Consider the following 20,486-nt stretch of genomic DNA (forward strand, 5'->3'; position numbering starts at 1 on the left):
TTTTTTAAAGCAGATCCTCTAAAGAAAGGGCCAATACTTTGCATTCGACGTACACGTCAAATAGATTGGAAGTAAGTAGTTATAAGAGGGTCGTGACGCAATCTCACCTCGTTACAGTTCCATGGCTGTCTTTCCTCGTGTTTTGACATGATTGGATACGAGTCGCCAAGTCGTTATTGGTTTACCGTCATACGTCATCCGAAATATTGGGAAGGCATGGTTTGAATGGAGTTTCTTTGGCTGCATGTTTTTTTTTTTGGCAGAAACCTCGTGAGCTATATAGAATGCAATCATTCACAATTATATTGTGTAGAGGGAGTCTTGGCGTCTGTTGGTGATCCTTACGACCTTCCTGGGTTGTGGGCGAGACTTCGATCCGTTGAGGACATGACCAATTGAGTGAACCTGACAGATAGATTGATTCTTTTTCAGATTGCCAGCACAACCTTTAGCCGTCATTGGTTATCACTTTGCTAGAGGTTAGGAACATCTGGCATGATAGAAAAGAAATTGTAACCATTAGTGACTGTACGTAGATGACGCAAAATGCCACAGATGATTTAATAGGTGTTTGCCAATCGGTCCCAGTGTGGTTCTAACAAGGAAAAAAGTTAATTATGCACAAAATTAGTTAGCGAACGAAATATTATTTTGGCCTTGTGCTACTTATAGTCACTTCAAGATAAGGTAGACCGTAAATATTGTACAACACTTCAGGGCCAACTAATCTTTACGAGCAAATAAATCGCATCTGATGCCTTTTATTATCTAACAGCCTGTAAGCAGATGGACCTAGACTCGGCCTTGTGTCTTCGCACAAGACCAGAACGTATTGTCCGCTAGTCGTTTCGACAGCTTAAACACTGCATTACTCTTTTGTTTTGATAAAATTATACTAGAAGCCACAAAAACGAACAAAGAATTTGTCCTGCAAGTCGAGCCAAATAATTCCAAGGAGTTTCTGTGAATCCGTTCATCTTTCAAGAACTGTCAAACGTGGCAGGAAAAAAGACGATTGCAAACTGATGGCCCTACTTTTAAACAATGAGATTTGAGAATAAGTGTACCTATGGGGTTGAAAGAGTCTCGGGACTAAAGGATTCAATGGGCAGAACATCACCTTGGGAGAATGTGTAGAACTCAAAGCAGACGATTGTTGAAAATTATCTCACGAGTCCACCGTAGAGGGGGTCTTCTAGTTTTCCCAGATTAGCAGTTCGTTACTCTGGTGTTTCTCGTCATTCTCACTAGCGAAAATCAAAGTCTTCATTGTTTAGTAGAGTCTGATTGGAATGACCTCCCCTTACACAAATCTTGCGATTATTCATCGGGGAGTTTTCCGTGCTTCCAAATGTATTCCGGTCGTCCAATTGCAAGACCTTCTTCGTGCACTGCGTGCCTCTATTCCATGTGAAATTGCACCGAATGTTTCTGAGAATCTTGATTCAGGAAAAATTCGTGGAATTCATTGGCTACAAATATTATTCGAGTGTTTGCAATCACATCAGGTCATTAGACATCATTCATGATAATTACTTTGATGGCGTATTTCTCGTTATAAGATAACAAATTACAAGGACAAGACGAGGTCAGGGCTAGCAGTATAACTTATAAAATGAATATTCGGTGTAGGCTCTCTTCATTACGAGAAATACAACTGAAGGAGAAGGGAACATGTCGAGTCCAGTAAATTGTTACCTTTTCTGCTTGTTGGTGGTTCTTTCGTTTTCTGGTAATTGAAATATTTGCAAAAAGAATTATATACTCCAGGAAATTTGAATAGCTTCTTTTGCTTTCCATTAGCACGTCTGCTTGCCAAAGATCCGGACTGTCCATTTGGCAGCCCGAAAATAGATCTTGAAGATCCTGATGGTCGGTGCGATCGTTTCTGGCTCTGCGAGGATGGCATGACTTCCGACATGTTTTGTCCATCAGGAAAAGGTTTTAATCCTGCAAGTAAAAAATGTGACGACAAAGCTCTTTGTTTGAGTGATCCATCAGCAGCTGCATCCGAAAGGCCGGCCGGTCTCGCTCGTATCGCGGATATCTTGGTAACGAAGTAAGAATAGTTTAGTAAATGTAGTGAATTGCTATAAACTTACCATTTTTTTACACGACTATTATTGCTGAATATTGTATAAAGAATTTTGTGTTGTTGCTATAGCATCAACTAATGGAATCCAATTTATAATGCAGATCGATGCCAAATCCAACCGACCAGTAGTGACAAGAAATTTAATGGACTTGCAACTTTGTCGTCATTATTTACACCATTGATTCTTCCACTTGTTCGAATGGTTGCTGGTTAATGTCTTTTGTTTCGAAAATGTACGAGTTAAAATCCATCTTGTCAGCATGTCCAAATCGAGATTTAAATAGCGGACTAGCACATTTTTTTTTTCGTCCATGCAACTTCATGTCTCTTTTGAAGTGCTTGTTATTGTTCAATGAAAGACGCAGCTGATTTGTGCGATAAAAACAAATGTCTGAACCTATGCAAGACCATAGAATGCAAAGTTACACGCTTTTGTTAAAGCTCTATCGATAGATTTCCATGATTTTCCAAACGTGCTGAAGATGTGGGTAAAAACTAGACAAGCCCTCTTGTCGTATCGATTAGCGATTCTTGCATACCACGTTACACACAAAAACTGGCTTAGCAAGCCCAATTTTCGATTTGCTCTTATCTAGTCATCGCTGCATCTTCTGTTCACTTGTAATATTGCTCGTGTGCAAGATAAGGCATAGATGGCAACCCTTTGTTTCAGCGACTATCAAATGTAATTCATTAGCTAATCAGGGGATGAAACAGCCTTTAGCTAAATTAAACCAAGATTTCATTCGGTTAATAGTTTTTGGGATTTGTACTCGCCGGTACTGCACGGCTGAGCCTCGGCCGGTAAATCCGTTTGCGGAATCCACTCGTCAAAAGGTTTTATTCCATCGGCTGCCATCTGATCGCGTACCTGTAAAAAAAAACCGTTGCAATCAACAATCGAATGAAAGAAATCTACGTTTGTTTAAAGGACTATCCTCACCGATTCGGCACCTCTGAGTGCTCTCAGCAAGTTAAGTCCAGCAACTTTTTCCAGGTCAGTTTCCGTCCATCCGCGAGCAAGTAGTTCGGCAAACAAGTTTGGATACTGAGAAACATCTTTCAATCCATCGGGTGTCCTATTGATATCAACTTTTGTCTACAAAGTTGTGGCGCATCTTTCTCTGGATGTCACTTACCTTGCGACGCCATTAAAGTCCGATCCGACGCCGACGTTGTCGACCCCCGCAATGTTCCTGATGTGTTCAATATGATCTGCAACGACAGAAGTCATTTATAATTAAACATGGATTGAAAGAATTAGAAAAATGATCAAACCTGCAACGTCTTGAACAGTTGCTGTCAGAACCACAGGTGACGTAAGAAACAAAGAAATTGACCATGACGACACCTCCGTTTTGAGCCACCAGTTGCAAAATATCGTCGGGAACGTTACGGGTGTTGTTGCATAATGCGTAAGCTGACGAATGAGAGAAAATGACAGGTGCTGTGCTTATTTCCAACGCGTCCCTCATTGTTTTGCGGGAAACATGCGACAAGTCGATCAACATTCCCAACCGATTCATTTCTGCCACCACAGTCTGTTGATTGCAATAATTTATGATTGAATTATCTCGGCTATTTTTTAAGATTTACGTACCCTGCCAAACGGAGTTAGGCCGTCATGAACAGGAACGTTACCGGGATCGTCCAATTGCGAGTTATCTGCCCTAGATAAAACACAATCCACGCTTGAATATTATGAAACTGGCATAATCAAACGTTCATTTTTATTACCATGGAGTAGGGCATGAATGCGTCATTGTCATGTAACGTACACCCATGTCGTACATCATACGGAGGACGGCCAATGAGCTGCCGATCGAATGTCCACCTTCTACTCCAACCATGCTCCCAATTTTCCCTTGTGCAAAAGCATCTTCAATTTCTGCAAAGTATTCGATAGGATCAGGATATTTTAAAAAATATTGATAATTAAGCGAACCTTGTGCTGATGTTACGAATGCGAACGTTGTCGGATTTGCTTCCACTAATCGATGGATTACGTCAATCTGCTCCCACGTCTTTGAGATGGCATCCTTGTATTGCGTAGAACACGGGACATAGGCTGACCAAAACTATGAGTAAATCACATAAAATTGTCATGTTATGTTGTCCTAAAATTTTAATATTGATTCTGACCTGGGCTCCTACTTTTCCTTGGCGTAGTCTATTGATATCCGTATGCGACGAAGAAGAACTAGCCCATGGTTCGACAGTTGTCAAGTCATAAATGTCCAAATCTCCCACTTGATTACTTTCATATCTTCGAAGGCTATAAGGAAAATCGTTGTGTCTGTAAAAACACACACGCAAAGATGTATTTAAAATGTTTAAAATGGTTTTTACTGATGTTAGTTTACCCATCAATAAGCGGAACTCGATCCAGAACGTCTCTGGCTTTAATTAAGAATTTTTCAAAAGCCACTCCATCGAAACGACGAGAAGGAGAACTCAGGATCAGCTCAATCACCAGCAAAACTAAGAAAACAGTTAAACGCAGTTTCATTTTTAAGTTATTTCGTTGGGTTGCCAATATCACAACTGACGTAATCATATACACTCCCAATGCATTAATATAGCTTTAGCTTTCTGATTATGGCGCACAATGATAGTCTATTGTTGGCTTTGCTAACGAAAATTACCGTTCAACTGTTGATTTGGTTCAAGTACAGAGAGTGACAATGTCAACACAGACAAAACAAAGACAACTGATAAACACATCAATATGCACGTTTACTTTTGTAGACGGTTTGTTGTGATAAGCCAAGATCAGTACAAGTAATATCTTTTCATCTATTGGCTAACTTAACTCAATTACGCAATACTCGAAAAGCCACTTGCAGTGCGACACTAGGTCATGATATTAGCGAATTAACATTGGTAGTAGTTAACTTACCTTTAAATGCGAGAGTCTTACGAATATACCGTTGAAATTTACAAACTTTAAGTTGGTCTCGTGGGTTCTAAAATTTACTTGACCGTTGACACGTGCGACTTTGCTTCTACACGCACTAGAATAAACTGAAAAGGTGGAGAACGATTATGAAGTAATTAGGACAGAATATCTTTCATTCCACGAAATTTTCCGTTCCATTACCCTAAAATTGAACGTCTGCAGATCAAGTGCAAGGACGCGCAATATACGAAAGAAGGCTAGGAGGATGGGCGATCACCTGGTCAAGGTTGTTTCTCTAAGGTGTTTTTGTCCCAATATGCTGATCAGAATAAAAGATAATTTCGTAACTGGTTTTTCCTTGCATGTTTGAAACGCTTAGCGCAATATAATTTTCTTTAAGGAAATAAAAAAGCTGATAAACCAATCAGGTTTTTATCAGAGGTCAGATGAAGTCGTTTCATCCCTTTTTCTATGGATCAATCACCAAAGCATGCAGTTTGATTGGGTTCTTCCAAGAAGTGCCCAATCTCAACGGCTGTGTTCTGTTCGACGAGGACGTCGGTCCTGATCGATTTAAAGCCGTCAGAATGGATCGATCCATCAGCCCCCCGGACCAGCATTTTACTCCACAGGGTCGTAGGCCAATCTATCGACAGTTTTGTTATTGCTTTCTGTAGCCAAAATCAAAAGAAAAAGAACTCAAGTTCAACAAGGACAGTAACATTTTGCGTGGGAGGAAAAAAATTTCGATTGACGATTCAAGTTGATGTCGAAAACTTGAAGGAAAATGGCGAGTGTAGGAGGAAAAAGAATTTGCAACGCAAGAGCTGAGAGCTTTGACGCATTATAATTATTCAACATCGATTTCTGATACGTATTTCCGTTGAAATTCGAGCTGATGGCTCATTATAACATCTGCATGTGTAAGTGAAATTCAATAAGGTATCAAACAAGATTGCGTACCCAGCAATCCGTTTAAAAAGAAAGCATCGTTTATGTGGTCTTGTAGGGATCATAGATCAAAAAGTTAGCATATCACAAGAGTGGCGTCATATGAAAATCACGTGACGTAACAAGAACTACATTTTCGTAAAATTATGGTCCTCTTTATAATATAGGTTATAAATGTTCGCAAACAATAAAACCAGCGAGAAAATTTCAACAATATTTTTTAGTAATACAATTAGCATATTGGGCTGCATAGTTTCTGACAAGAAACAAGCACTGAAAACAAATAAAAGCTTTCAATTTCATGTACGAATTTCGAGACATAAATAATGTGAAGTTTATTTTATCTGGATATCTGTATAATGTTATTGCAAACGAGACTACTGAACTGCGTTGTGGTCTTATTGATTCAACTCGCTCGACTCTTCTTTCATGTGGACACGGACTCGACGACCACTGAACTCTCGCAAAGCGCAGATCGTCCGTTGAAACCGTCTGTCCTTGATCGAGTTATAAAGCAACGGAGGCAATTTGATGAATGGTTATATAAATTTCACTTAACTGCGTACTGTCCAGACAGTATTCTGTGTAAAATAAACATGAAGTACAAATGGTTATCGCGAATATATCCAACGAACTGAAAGATGAAACCGTTATATAAAATGGCCAACGTTGCGATTCAAATTCTGATTTTTGATATGTTATTTACAACATCATTTGTTTTTCTGGTGCCGGAACCCTGACATAATTTGTCGTCTACGATTTTTAATTCTAAACGTATCAAAGAAAATTATACTTAATTTCGTAATGTATGGCATGTTGGATGTTACAGCGTGCAGGACTCGAGAACATGTTAAATAAAGAAAAACGACGAAGATTAGAATGATTTCATTATTAGATTTACAACTCGAGTTATTACACAGAACACAATAAAAAATTATACAATATCAGATGAGATGCGTAATTCTCCTAAATGGTTAAACGCGGCTCGTTTTCATTCAAGAAACATTTCATTTGAATGGAATGGCCTGTTTTTAAAATTCACATTTAAATAAGGCGGTAGTGTCGCTGTGTCGTTCGTTCGCGAGTAATACGTTCACGCCCATAGACTCCATCGACGATGGACTAACGGGCTCCGATTGTGTTGACGACTGCGAAAATGTCACAATCAAACATTTAAATCTTTACATAATTTCTGAAGATTAAAAATTACCCTCTCAGACATCGTGATGGAGCTCGTGCAATTCTCGAAATTCTGGAACGCGAATAGCTTTTGGCTGTTGTTAGACACCAAGGTTTGTTTACAGCCGGTAAATTTCCAAAACCGAAAGGTTAAAGTAGCCACCATGGCCACTATAACGAGGCAGATGAGGTTTACGAAAATGATGTACATTTTCTTTGTTTGAAAATCGGCCATGTCTTCAAGATCATTTTCCGGCGTGTTGAGCAATCCACAGTTCAAAGGTTCGTGACGAAAGACAACCACACCCATAGCTGGATTACGTGAATATGCTCGAAGCATCATGGAACCCTTGGATGACCCATCCTTTCGTACATACCACAGCTTCTTGAGATTGTAATCTGTCCAGTACACGTAATCACCGCCCACCTTCAATACAATTAAATGGATAATTAGTGGTAAAAAATCAATGCTTATCAAAGAATGATTCGAGTAATGATACCATACCGTGAGACTGACGACGAATTGGCCGATACCACGGTATATTTTCTGTCTGCCTGTTCCATTGACGAAACTTCTTTCGATGTTGAACGTCCGGTAGTCTCCTTCACGAAGATTGTCAGCCCAGTAGAGTCTCTGATCCAACACGTCAAGATCCAACGCGTTCGGTACAAACAAGTCCGTTTGAATAATGATTTCTCGTTTACTTCCATTGAAGAAACGAACGTTCGATAGTTGGGCGTGACTTGTACACGTTGGTCCAGTACAACATCCTTAAAGAAAAAAAGGCAATTACAATCAGTTTCATTTTACAATGAACCTATAGTTGATTACCTCATACAAGGATCGAACACAAGTCCACGGGGTTTCGCATCATCTTCTAGAAAGTGGACAATTTCAATGCCATCCTTTTCTTCGATGTGGATATGGTCTTGAACGAGTTGAACTCGTCGAATGGATCGATTAAACCAATCTGTCCATAACAACAATTTCCTGACAGGATCGTACGCCAAACTTTCGACAGTTTCATTCGTGTTTCCTGCATAAACATGGAAGATAATTGGTAGATTAAAATTCATCTGTACTACTTCTGGAAGTGGCGAATTACTTTCGACGATATCCTCGACAAGATGTGATTCATCTCCAAGATTAATGCTGAAGATGTGACCGTAAAGATGGTGTCGGTCAGAGAAAAAGAGTTTCCTCGTTGTGGCATCGTATGCGAGCGCTGACAATTTTGAGGCATTATAAGAATCCAATTTCAGTGTTCGATTCATACTTCCATCGGTTAGAAATTCGAGTCTATCATCAACGGCAACGATGAGATCTGCAAAAGGTCGAAGTTAAACGGACATGCATTCAGGGTAATAATAAGTCCAGAATGGTTAAAATTCAAAGAGAACTAACCGTCATGTTTGAAACCACTGGCAGTTACAGTAGCGAAAGCCATAACAATAACAAGAGCTTCCGATTGCATTTTATTTTTATAAATGAGGTAGGACTATATTGGAGAAGGATGATTCAGTTTAGGATTTTCTTTTGGAGCTGCGATTTTGGAACGTCTTGTCAACGGAGCGATCACTCTTTCAACTAGTCGTTATCGGAGGAGAGCAAGGAACGTCAATTTGAACCCCTTAAAAAATTATTGCGTAAGCGTGTCCAACTGCGCAACATTAAATATCGCAATTTTGTTTAAGTTCGCAGTACATCATGCGCAGTTATCACTTGATTTGTGACATGAATGGATAATATTTAGATCAGGTTTTACAAACTGAAGTTTGGCGTCTCACTAAGTCAAAAGCTAAACAGATTTGTAATCAAGAATTAATATTAATTGAATTAACTGAATATTAAATCACCGGTGAAAGTTTATTGAAATTAAAATCAATGAAAAAGGGCTAAACAAATCTTGAGTTTCTAAAGAATCTAATTGGACAACGACATTCTAAGGAGAACGAACCTACCAGCACCTTTTGCTTCACTTTGGGGATAAAGAGAACCGTGGAATGACATAATAAAGAATCAAAGTGAAAAAAGAAAATGAAGAAAGTTCAATGCGTACGGCTGCGTTACCGACAATAGGATTCGTTTTGTTGCCATAGTCACCAGTGTTACACGGCTGGGATTCTGCTGGCATATCCGTTTGAGGGATCCAATCATCAAACGGTTTCACTCCATCGACAGCCATTTGATTACGGACCTATACACGCAGGTAAAAAACTTAAAATGTAAACCATAAAAATTAAGGAATAAAGAAAAAAAAGACTCAACCGCTTCGGCCTCTCTGAAGACTCGCAGCAAATTAAGGCCGGCCACTTTCTCTAATTCATTTTCCGTCCAGCCACGAGAGAGTAACAAGGCGAACAAGTCCGGATATTTCGAAACGTCTTCCAATCCTTCAGGTACCCTGTGTTAAAATTGGTTTTTGAATGAATGTAAAAAAAGAAACAGTTTGAAATGTTGGCTACCTAGTTACGCCATTATAATCGGCCCCGATTCCGATGTAATCCGCTCCGGCAACGTTTCGGATGTGATCCATATGATCTGCATTGTATACGTAATAAAACCTTTGAATTCTGTCCATGGTTTTCAATTTTACAATAAAGCGTTTTTACTTGCCACATCTTCAATAGTCGCTTTTGAAATGCCACAGGTGACAAAGTCCGAGTAAAAATTGACCATGACGACACCTTTCTTTTGGGCCACCAATCTCAGAACGTCGTCGGGAACGTTCCGCGTGTTGTTGCACACGGAATAAGCTGACGAATGAGAAAAATCACGGGAGCTACGCTCGTTTCTAACGCGTCTTTCATCGTTTTGCGTGAAATGTGCGACAAGTCAAGTAGCATCCCCAAGCGATTCATTTCCTTCACCACAATCTGTTATTAAAACAGTTAATTTTAGACTTTCAATAATGCCTTAAGGACTTTTGTGGTACCTTGCCAAATGCGGAGAGACCGTTGCTAACGGGCACACCTCCGGCATTATCCAGCTGCGAATTATCTGCCCTACGCCAGGAAAAAATTATCAATAATGATTTCAAAATATTTCAATGTTATTTGTAATTCAAAAACTACCATGGAGTGGGACATGCGTGTGTCAGTGTCATGTAGCGCACACCCATGTCGTACATCATCCGCAAAACGGATAATGAACTGTCGATTGAATGACCACCTTCGACTCCAATCAAACTTCCAATTTTACCTCGACGGAAAGCATCTTCGATTCCTGTAAATCAAAATGTTCTACAATCATTTTCACCATCTGTTTTTTGTTGTTAATGAAGGATACCTTGAGCTGATGTGACGAACTCAAAAGTATCCGGATTAGCATCCACTAATCGATGGACGACGTCGATTTGTTCCCATGTCTTTGTAACAGCATCTTTGTATTGGGTTGTGCAACCTACGTACGCCGCCCAAAACTATCAAGCCATAAATAAAAACAGTCGCTTGTTTTTTTCGTGTCAAAATGCAAATATTTACCTGAGCTCCGACCTTGCCCTGACGCAATCTGATTACGTCGGTATGCGATGACGAGGAGCTGGCCCATGGCTCGACGTTGGTCAAGTCGGTAATATTCAAAATACCAACTTGATTGTTGGCATAATTGCGCAACGTCCATGGCAAATCATTGTGCCTACACAAAATGAATATTTAAATAAAACATAAATTATTAATTTAGTTCAGCTAGTTACCCGTCGATTAGCGGAACTCGATCCAGAATAGCGTTAGCCTTGGGTAAGTAATTCTTGTAGGCAAGTGGATCAACGGAACGATGATAACGAGAGCTGTGGATCTTCTCTGTCGCAATCAGGAGCGTTAACAAAATGAAGTACAGTTTCATTTTGTTGGCAAATATGCAAATCCAATGCCCTTAGCAGAACCTGTTTTACTTCTTCTTTAACAGAATGTCGCGACTGATTAGAATTTAAAATTCGACTGTCTTAGGACAGGGATTTTAAAACGGACACAGTCAATGTTATTGACTCGGTAGCTCACTTACGAATGGTAAACTGCGATTGTTTCAATGAAAATAACCGGAACGAACCGAACTCGACTGCAATTACGGACACTGTGGAAAAAACAAAGATGCCAACGGGAGTATCCGAAGTTGCAACGCGTACTAGAACAAGGCCAACAATTTTCGGATTGGACTCGGTCCGCTTTCAAGGTTCACAAATCCTTATAAGGATTAGTTGCGCCGATGGGCGCTGAGGTAATCGCGTAGACTCAAAAACCAGTTTGCCTTAACACTTGCCTTTTTAAAAAGACAATAAACTTTCAATTTTGATAAATTTATCAACCCTAAAATTCTTTTAAACCCAATTTTAACGTAAGAAATAACCAACTGAAAAGTTAAAAACGTAGAACTAGCAACAAACAAATTAAACTTCTATGACTGTACTGTGTGCGTGACAATGCATGCGTGACGGTTAACGGAATTCATACATTGTATGATAATTGACATTGTATGGTGAATTGGTACTCTTAAATTCAAAAAGTGAGTTTAAAATGAAAAATGTTAGAGTCCTCGTTATTGTTGAATCTTCTAGATGGGGCAACGATAGAATCAACGCATTTTTACGGTGACTTTAGTTTAAGGGCACCTTGGCATTAGCGTCATGCACCTGCAAGTCCTGCATGTTACGCAGGAAGGAGCGCTAGATTACTCGGAAAAGATTAAAAGTAGATAGCCGTTTCTGGTTTTGGCATTTCAAAATTCATTTTCCAATAAAGTGGCACAATCACCGGTTTGTTTCCAGCTATCGTCTATCTTTAAATCGGTCGTGACTTCCTGCTGCGTGCCCGGCTAAAATAATACATCAAAATAAACATGTCATATTATTGTCTGTTCTAAAATAATATTACTTCATCATCTAGCTAGTAAGACATAAAGTTATTGTAATATTTACCCTTTCACACATTGAAAGAGAATTGTTCTCTAAATCTTCTGTGATAACAACACTGCTCGTCTTGTTCGACGATCCTTGCGTTAATTTACCGCCGGTTAAGAATCGCAGTCTAATAACGGTGGCGATTGCAATTAGAAGAAGGCACGTAAGAGGTATACACGTTTTTGCTATCGTTTCGTATACGGGAGACGTTTGGCGGAGCGACGATTCGACATCAGATTCGTTCACTTCTTTGAGCTCATCGTCATCGACCCACGAAACAGACTGTTCGTCTACCAATTCACACCGGTCTCCGCTGAATCCGATCGAACAACTTAAGTAGCAAAAAAAAAAGGGGAAAAACAATTGAGACACTTACCAATATTAAAATTGAAAGGTGTAAGTACATTACCTGCAACGTAAATCAGAATTCACGACGATACATTCGCCATTGTTGTTGCAAAAATCTAAACAAACGTCCGCGTTTCCACGTCCGCTATGAATTGGCTCCGAGTTCGAAACGATATCGACTGGATGGCAAGGTTTTGATGGAACTAAGCAACAGTCCATTGGATGATGACGCAACACCACTACATCCATTACTGGATGGCGAAAGGTTCCAATAGCTATGGCTCTTTTCGAAGAGCCATCTTTCCGTACGTACCAGAGTTTCTTGTGATTGTAATCACTCCAGTAGACGTAATCATCACCAACCTTGAGAGGAAACAATTAGAGTAAGCAATTACCTTAGCGATCGATTGTTAAAAAAGACTTACAGCAAGACTGATGACAAATTGGCCGATGCCACGGTAAATCTCTTCTCTGTTTGTTCCATTCACGAAACTTCGTTCAATGTGAAAGTAACCGCTAGGAAGACTCTCGACCCAATAGAGTTTCTGTTCCAGCATGTCAAGATCTAACGAATTAGGTAACAACAAATCAGTTTCGATCACGATTTCACGTCGACTTCCATTGAGAAATGAACGTTCAATTGTTGGACGAGTTTCATGGATGTTTGTCCAATACAACATTCTGAAAATGAAAAATAAATTGAAATCCACTGACAGATGACAGCTGATGACACTGTTTACCTTGTACAAGGATCGGAAACCAATCCTCGTGGTTTAGCGTCGTATTCTAAGAAATGCACAACTTCAACGCCATCATTTTCTTCCGCAAGGAGATTGTCTTGTCCAATCTGCACTCGACGTATGGATCGATTAAATCCATCAGTCCATAAAAGCATCTTATCAACAGGATCGTACGTCAAGCTCTCGACAGTTTCATTGCTTCTTTCTGTATTAAAAATAATAATGATTTGAAAGGCAGAACTTCTCACAAGGGCATTCACTTACTCTTGACGATATCCTCTACAACGTGGGGCACTTCTTCGTCGACATTGACGCTGAAAATGTGGCTGTGAAGATGACGTAGATCAGCAAAAAAGAGTTTTCTCGACGTGGCATCGTATGCCAGGGCTGATGGCTTTGATGCATTGTAAGAATTCAACTTCAGTCGTCGATATGTACTTCCATCAGTGAGAAGCTCCAGCTGATGGCCAACAGCAATTATCAGATCTGCAGGAACAAAATCAACATTTTCGTTGATTTTAACTGTTATTCAGGAAGTAGAAAGGTCACTGCACATAGACTACAATGTCTCGTAGGTCGTCTACTGCTCGGCTACAAATGAACGCGACTAAAACCTCTAATAGCTGACGTAATAGAACATACATAAGATTATGCAACTAGTGACATTTGATACCGGTAGAGCTCGAAATGTTTATGGCTTTGCAAAAGATAAATTTTAATGGCTGGAAGAGGCTTCAATTAAAATTTTGCAAGAATGCCAACTGCATCGGAACTTGAAATGGAATCCACTCTGATAAGAATTTTAAAAATTAAGAAATGAACTTACCGTCTTGTTTGAGACTGCAAACTGTAGCTACCGAAATAGCAATCAGAACAACAAGAATTAGCGATTGCATTCTCTGGAACGAATGTAAATGAATAAATTTAAATCCAGCGAACTGCAACAGAGAACATTTGGCACTGCTCGAGACTTGACGATTCAACTTGCTCTTCCATCGAATGTTTTTGCATGACTTGAAAACCGCCTCCGGTAGACCTCGACTGCTCTAAATTGAACATAAAGAAGAAAAGACACAGACCTTTCACTCAATTGTCTTCCTGCGCACTATTTAACTATCTGAAAGAACACCGCATCACGACCGATTACGCAAAAAAAGGGGGGCGGTTCATCGATCTTGCGGTCGAATGACCTGCGAAAGCCGGTCGGAGAAAGCCTGATTTTGCTGTTGTTCTTTTTTTTTGTTGCAATTCAAATGATTCTAGTGCCCGTAGCGCAGCTTGCCAACCTCCAATTAATGCGGTATTCCTTATTCTGTTTTAAACTGGTAAAAATGATGCAATGTTACGTCAGAAACAGACCTAATAATCGATATTTATAGATCTACCTTTCTCTATTAAATTTGTGAGAATGTTTTACCTTTGTATTCTCAACTAACGGAACTTCACGCGGACATTACAACGAATTTTCCTCAACCGTCAACGAGAGTTTGAAAGAACACCTGAATTGTTCTTGGTATTCCCCACATAATTAGGACAACCGTTAATGCAACAAAAGTCTTTTTTATGCATCAAACAAACGGGTTGCGTTGAATAAAAAAAAACGAATTTTCCGGTCATGGCAGTTCTCAACAAGGAGAAAGAAAAATTAAAGCAAAGCAGTGAAATGTGCCAACATGTTACACTTATTGCGTCATTTTTCTGCTGTACGAATCCCTGCCGTTATCAAAATCTTGAAAAGGAAAAGTGTCTTCATCCTTGTCAGAGACCAACAATTTTCTCCCACTTCTAAACGTCCAAATTCGAAGCATAAAAATAGCAACAACGCCTATTATGAGTAGACTGGTAATAGTGAAACAGGCAATGGTTATGGTCGCTGATTGATGTGCGATTAATTTCCCAGTTTGAGATTGTTCTAGCAGACTGCAATCCAGCGGCTGATGTCGCAATACAATACTCGTCGGTGGATTGCGAAATGTTCCAAGAGTTAACGGACTGCTAGAAGATCCATCTTTTCTAAGGGACCACAGCTTCTTTTGAGTGTAATCTCCCCAGTACACGTAGTCACCACCCACCTTGAATTGAATAAGAATGAATAACGTAGTCTATTATAATAGGACGTCAAACCGTATGGCGAGACTGATGATAATTTGGCCAACATCACGGTAAATATCTTCTCTTCCCGTTCCGTTCACGAAGCTTCTTTCGATATAGAAAGAACCGTTACGAAGACTTTGAGCCCAGTAAAGTTTCTGTTCCGGCACGTCGAGATCCAACGTCATCGGCCGGAACAGATCGTTTGCAATGATCACTTTTGGATGACTTCCATTGATAAAGGACCGTTCTATAGTGGGACGAGATTCATGTACGTTTGTCCAATACAACATTCTAAATCAAAAATAGCTTTGAGTTAACTGTGAAATGTGGGAAACAATAAATTAGTTACCTTGTACAAGGATCGCAAATTAATCCGCTTGGTTTCTTTGCATCGTCGAACGAATGGAGGATTTCAACATCTCCTTTCTCTTCCGCGTGGAAGGTTTCATGTTCGATCTTTACTCGACGTATGGATCGATTAAATCCATCCATCCATAAAAGCGTTTTATCAACAGGATCGTACGTCAAACTGCCGACCGTTTCGTTATCCTTTTCTGTTTGTTCAAGCAAAGAAAAATCATTGAACGATCTCAATTAAATAGAGAAATTCAAATACTTTCAGCTATGTCGACGACAGGATGATAAAATTCGTCGTTGAGATCGACGCTGAATATGTGGCCGTGACGATGGCGAGTGTCGGAGAAAAACAGTTTTTTGGCCACAGGATCGTACGCGAGAGCCGACAGTTTCGACGCGTTGTAAGAAAACTAAAGTCAGTGTTTGAAATGTTTTGCCATCACTGAGAAGCTCAAGTGTATCGCCAACAGCAATAATTAAATCTGTAAAATAAAATAAAATTTTCGATTTGTTTAAAACTCTTTTGTTTGCACTACTTTGAGTTTAATTTGTCTGTAAATTAGAACTGTAAAATTTTAAGCGATAAGGTCGTCATTGTTTCTTTTCGTCCCCATTCCCTGTTTTGCATAATATTCTAAACAGGTGGGGATGAGTAAGGTAAGGCATTAGCCTTGGAATGTTTCTACAGCAAATTCATTCCCTGCCCCTACAATTTTTGCTCTTTGCTACAGAATGCAAAGGAAAGATGTCAGATATTCACGATTTACATAATTTTGTAGAATCTAAAAAAATAAGGTTTTCGAATTTCTAGAACAAAGCTCAATATGTAGATCAGCTTTAAGCATGTAAGAATGAGATGGCTTTCGGCTATTGACACTTCAGCTGTAACTTGCATATTATTTTTCACTTGAAGAAAGATCAAATTTGCATGCCATCGCCCATGGCACAAGAGCAGCAATTATGAAATGTCGGTCAAATAAAAAAAAAAAACACCAAACCAATTCCAAACTTACCATTGTGTTTGAGACTGACCACTACCTGAAACATAAGGAAAATGGGGAGTACTTCGATTCGCATTGTATGGAAATTGGAAACTTTATGCTGAAATTCAACCGAAACTCAATAAAAAATTCCACTGCCTAAAGGTTTAGCTAAAATTAACTTGTCACTCACTCCAATGTTTGGTTTGCTCAATTTCGTGTGCTCACCAGTTTGAAACTGTTCCAGGACGAAATGTATACAGGTAGTCTAAGCTCGATGATAAATTTTTCTTTACTGTTCGCGATTGAACCAGGTAGAGAAACTTAATGGTCCCAGTCACGACTGGTTACGAAAACGTCGATATTGAGGTCGAATTGGCCAGTGAAGGTTGACCAGTAAAAAATTTAATTGTCTTACAATCTTATAATATTAGTCTTCTTTTTTTATCTGCAGATTAATTTCAGAGCGGCTTTTCAAAAGCCCATTTCGAAAACATTTGTAATCGACGCCATAATTGCCCGGTAGCGTAACGGCACGAAATCAAAAAGAATTTTTTTTTTTTTTTATATTCAGCGTCCATTTGCAATGACCACTGGAGAATGAAAGTCTAATTTGACATGCATGGAAAACAAAGCCCAGTTTTCTATTTACCGGGGTTTTTTTTTTTACAAGCCAATGACGTAGTCTGTTGACATGTTTCCAAAGGCAACTGTTTTATCTTGATATTTGTCCTGATTATTTATTTACATGAAACATAAATCCACTTTATTCAAAATTATTTCTGAGGATTTCTTATCAAACCAGTTTTTCTGAATCGCATTTTTATTTTGATACCCTTTTCTCTAAAAACAAACTTGTTGATCGCACTGAGTAGGGTACAGGAGGCATGGTTCGTTAGATCGTAACCTCTTGTTTTAACTCCAAATGGCTTATGGAATATTGGTTTATGTCATTAAATAATAATAACCGGGCAAGATTAAAACTTTATGCTGACCTAGAAATTTTCTAAAAATGGCAATAGCATTCTGGGTTGTACTTTCCACGCAAAAGGAATTGGCAACTGTGCACACTATTAAAAAACCATGTTTTTAACGGTGTATTTATTTTAAAAGTAGAAATTTTATGAATGAGAATCAGATTATTTTACAATATCGATATGAACAACAGTGCAATTAAAATTAACCAAAAATACTGGGTGACAGCCATTATATCACTCTTTCACACATTTTGTACGTGTTATTAGGAACGGGGTTCTGAAAATTCTGGAACGCAAAAGTGCCTTCAGTTTTATTGGATAAGAATGGTTGGGCACAGCCGATTAATCGTCCGAACCGGAAGATTAAGATAGCAACGGCTGCCACGATAGTAAGCGATGTAAGAATCATTAATGTTACAATTAACGACTCAGTACTTTCCATGGTAAGTTCCTGATGATGAACGTTTGACGTAATTAAGCTGCAGTTCAACGGCTGATGACGAAATACGGCCACACCCATCGCTGGATTGCGAAACGTGCGAAGGATTATGGGGCGTTTAGATGATCCATCCTTCCGGAGAGACCAGAGTTTCTTGTGGCTGTAATCGCTCCAGTAGACATAATGATCTCCCACCTTGATAAGTCAATTAAGAAATACATTTTTTGGGGGGAAATAAAATGCATTACATTTAAGGTAAATTGTACCGTAAGACTGACGATAAAATTGCCGATGCCATGATAGAAAACTTGTGTTCCAGTTCCATCGACAGAGCTTCTTTGAATGCGAAAGTGTCCGTCTTTAAGATCCTCTGCCCAGTAAATCATCTGTTCAACAACGTCCACATCGAACGCGTTCGGTAGCAATAAATCTGAATAAATTATAATTTCCACGCTGGTTTCCGTTGATAAGCGAACGTTCGATAGACGGACGATAATTGTGAATATTTGTCCAATACAACATTCTAGAAAGAAAATGAATTGAATTAAAATTTATACGTTTTCATTGTGGAAATCTAAATTTACCTCGTACAAGGGTCAGACACTAAAGTTTGCGGTTTAGCATCATTTTCTAAGAAATGTACGATTTCTATGCCTTCCTTCTCATCTATGTGAACGTGCTCGTAATCGATTTGGTATCGACGGATGGATCGATTGAGCCCATCCGTCCATAACAGCGTTTTAGTCACAGGATCGTAGGCTAAGCTCTCAACAGTTTCGTTATTATTTCCTGCAAATAAAATTCAAAATGGGTTAAGCAACTACTAGATTCATTATACTGTAGGGCTAAAATTACTTTCAACGATATCTTCAACTGGTCGGCGGGATTCTTCGTCCAGACTCACGCTGAATATGTGACCGTGACGATGACGCAGGTCGGAGAAAAAGAGTCTTCGTGTTGTGGCGTCGTACGCGAGAGCCGACAATTTTGATGCGTTATAAGAATCTAATGTCAACGTCCGGTACGTACTTCCATCAGTGAGAAACTCGAGTTCATCACCAACAGCAATGATGAGATCTGTACGCAAAATGAGGTTTTCATAAACAATTTTATCCGACAATAAACGCAGCAGTGATAAACAGTATTTGAATTACAGTTGATTAATCTTATTTTAAACATTTAATTTGCAATATATACTAATCACAGTCATTACATAACACTAGATTTATTACACAGTACATTTAAATACTAAAAACAGTACTTGAAAATTGCGCTCAGTACTTACTTTCGTGCTTGATACATTTAACCGTCACACTAGCGAATGCGATAAAAATTAAACTTGCTTTTGAAAGCATTTCTCTTATTAAAATTCAATAAAAAATTTTTTTATTAGAATGCCAGAGATTGAATAGAACAGAAGCTGGGTCCTTCGATTTGTGCCTTCTCTTTTACGTGAATGGAGACTGACTGCAACGCAACTTTTTCGAACAGATTTTGTATTCGTTCTTATCGTTTTTAATGTGAAAGAAATCTGGGTGTCTTATATATAGGTTAGGCTTACTGCGTAGGCTAAAGAACGTCGTAGTTGGCGACCGATTAAGCAAGAAGTCGTCCATCCCGCAGTGCACAGTCGAAGCGTGAGTAGTCGCAATAATCGAAATAATGCGAACAAGAAAACATGTACAGCCTCTAGCAAATCACGTACCCACTCACATGTAAGTCAAAAACTCAGAACGCAGAAGCGTACAGCAAAAAGAGAGTTAATTCACGCGTGAATATGCAAATTTCGTCGTTGAACTGATCTTAAAGCGACTAGTGCAAAAGTCAATTTTGTTTTTTCATCTAAAAATAACTAAAGGATATGATTAACTGAACCTAACGTCGCTCCCGATATCAGCTTCGAGCGGATGTGCCTCGACGACACGAACTCAAACTGGATTATACCTTCAACTATCCGTCGGCTCTGTTGATTAAAAGTCCAACTAAAATAACCAGATGTTCGTTAACTGTTGAATGAATTAAGAGAGGGAAAAAAAAAGCATATTATCTAACTGGTAGACTATGGAACGTGAACTCTTCTTTATTCCAGGGCAATGGGCATAGTGCGATGTTTAACGCTTTCGTTTCCCAAATGTGTTAGCGCTTGTATAACCATTTTCCGTTTAAAGTTCAACTTGGAGCCCCTCCTCCGCATGGTATCAATGTTTTTGAGAATTATGTTTCAAAATAAACATTTGATGCTGGTTATGGCTATAAGGCAGCAATATCAAACACAACATTCACACACCAAAAACTGAAAAAGTCAATATTGACGCTACTGTTTGTTTGTTGTCATGCGAGAAGGTATGAAAACTGGATCTCGAGTAAGGGAATTTGTTTAACTTAACCTCAATACGTACATTTTGCAGCTCTGCACGCTATTTTAACAAAAAAGAAAAGCCAATTGACCATGTCGCACTCCCATTAGATAATCGTAAAAAAATGTCCTCGTATGGAACATTATGAAAATCGCATCCGATCGTAACACGACTG

General features: G+C 39.1%; 7 protein-coding genes across 8 annotated transcripts; 1 reads left to right on the plus strand and 6 right to left on the minus strand.

Annotated features, from left to right (window-relative positions):
• Nucleotides 1-19: 19 nt before the first annotated feature.
• LOC116936441 lies at nt 20-2,345 on the plus strand. Of its 2 annotated transcripts, none has more exons than XM_032943589.2 (4): nt 20-1,508; nt 1,633-1,732; nt 1,804-2,059; nt 2,197-2,345. In XM_032943589.2, the coding sequence occupies exons 1-4, from the start codon at nt 1,293-1,295 to the stop codon at nt 2,222-2,224; spliced, it is 600 nt and encodes a 199-aa protein (XP_032799480.2). In that variant the 5' UTR covers nt 20-1,292; the 3' UTR covers nt 2,225-2,345. The 2 variants fall into 2 exon arrangements, with proteins under 2 accessions (XP_032799480.2, XP_045033191.1); XM_045177256.1 differs by having other exon boundaries at nt 1,804-2,051.
• Nucleotides 2,346-2,762: 417 nt separating this feature from the next.
• Nucleotides 2,763-4,801, minus strand: LOC116936419 (dipeptidase 1). Its single transcript, XM_032943568.2, is given in 10 exon segments — nt 2,763-2,966; nt 3,039-3,174; nt 3,235-3,310; nt 3,374-3,392; nt 3,394-3,636; nt 3,696-3,765; nt 3,833-3,983; nt 4,041-4,173; nt 4,238-4,391; nt 4,459-4,801. Coding segments are annotated over 10 exon segments (1,305 nt in total). The 5' UTR covers nt 4,653-4,801; the 3' UTR covers nt 2,763-2,837.
• A 2,014-nt stretch (nt 4,802-6,815) lies between these two features.
• Nucleotides 6,816-8,727, minus strand: LOC116936417 (protein cueball). The gene is given in 7 exon segments (XM_032943567.2): nt 6,816-7,093; nt 7,156-7,551; nt 7,630-7,836; nt 7,838-7,895; nt 7,957-8,161; nt 8,231-8,449; nt 8,530-8,727. Coding segments are annotated over 7 exon segments (1,272 nt in total). The 5' UTR covers nt 8,600-8,727; the 3' UTR covers nt 6,816-6,976.
• Nucleotides 8,728-8,972: 245 nt separating this feature from the next.
• Nucleotides 8,973-11,260, minus strand: LOC116936416 (dipeptidase 1). The gene is given in 11 exon segments (XM_045177223.1): nt 8,973-9,322; nt 9,394-9,529; nt 9,591-9,666; nt 9,738-9,899; nt 9,902-10,001; nt 10,061-10,130; nt 10,200-10,350; nt 10,414-10,546; nt 10,608-10,761; nt 10,820-11,019; nt 11,128-11,260. Coding segments are annotated over 10 exon segments (1,353 nt in total). The 5' UTR covers nt 10,969-11,019; nt 11,128-11,260; the 3' UTR covers nt 8,973-9,100.
• Nucleotides 11,261-11,509: 249 nt separating this feature from the next.
• Nucleotides 11,510-14,348, minus strand: LOC116936414 (protein cueball). The gene is made up of 7 exons (XM_032943564.2): nt 13,934-14,348; nt 13,372-13,593; nt 13,108-13,312; nt 12,793-13,048; nt 12,429-12,730; nt 12,038-12,350; nt 11,510-11,934 (listed from the first exon to the last, which is right to left on the minus strand). Exons 1-7 carry the CDS (start codon nt 14,001-14,003, stop codon nt 11,839-11,841), a joined length of 1,464 nt encoding a protein of 487 aa, XP_032799455.2. The 5' UTR covers nt 14,004-14,348; the 3' UTR covers nt 11,510-11,838.
• A 166-nt stretch (nt 14,349-14,514) lies between these two features.
• LOC116936421 (protein cueball) lies at nt 14,515-16,964 on the minus strand. Its single transcript, XM_045177229.1, is given in 5 exon segments — nt 14,515-15,492; nt 15,551-15,755; nt 15,818-15,968; nt 15,970-16,040; nt 16,572-16,964. Coding segments are annotated over 5 exon segments (1,194 nt in total). The 5' UTR covers nt 16,636-16,964; the 3' UTR covers nt 14,515-14,789.
• A 658-nt stretch (nt 16,965-17,622) lies between these two features.
• On the minus strand, nt 17,623-20,148 carry LOC116936380 (protein cueball). The gene is given in 8 exon segments (XM_032943526.2): nt 17,623-18,149; nt 18,221-18,403; nt 18,405-18,477; nt 18,539-18,743; nt 18,810-19,031; nt 19,830-19,936; nt 20,007-20,032; nt 20,107-20,148. Coding segments are annotated over 8 exon segments (1,263 nt in total). The 3' UTR covers nt 17,623-17,744.
• Nucleotides 20,149-20,486: the final 338 nt, after the last annotated feature.

Source organism: Daphnia magna, linkage group LG1 (genome assembly GCF_020631705.1).
Source record: "Daphnia magna isolate NIES linkage group LG1, ASM2063170v1.1, whole genome shotgun sequence".
Taxonomy (NCBI): Eukaryota; Metazoa; Arthropoda; class Branchiopoda; order Diplostraca; family Daphniidae; genus Daphnia; species Daphnia magna.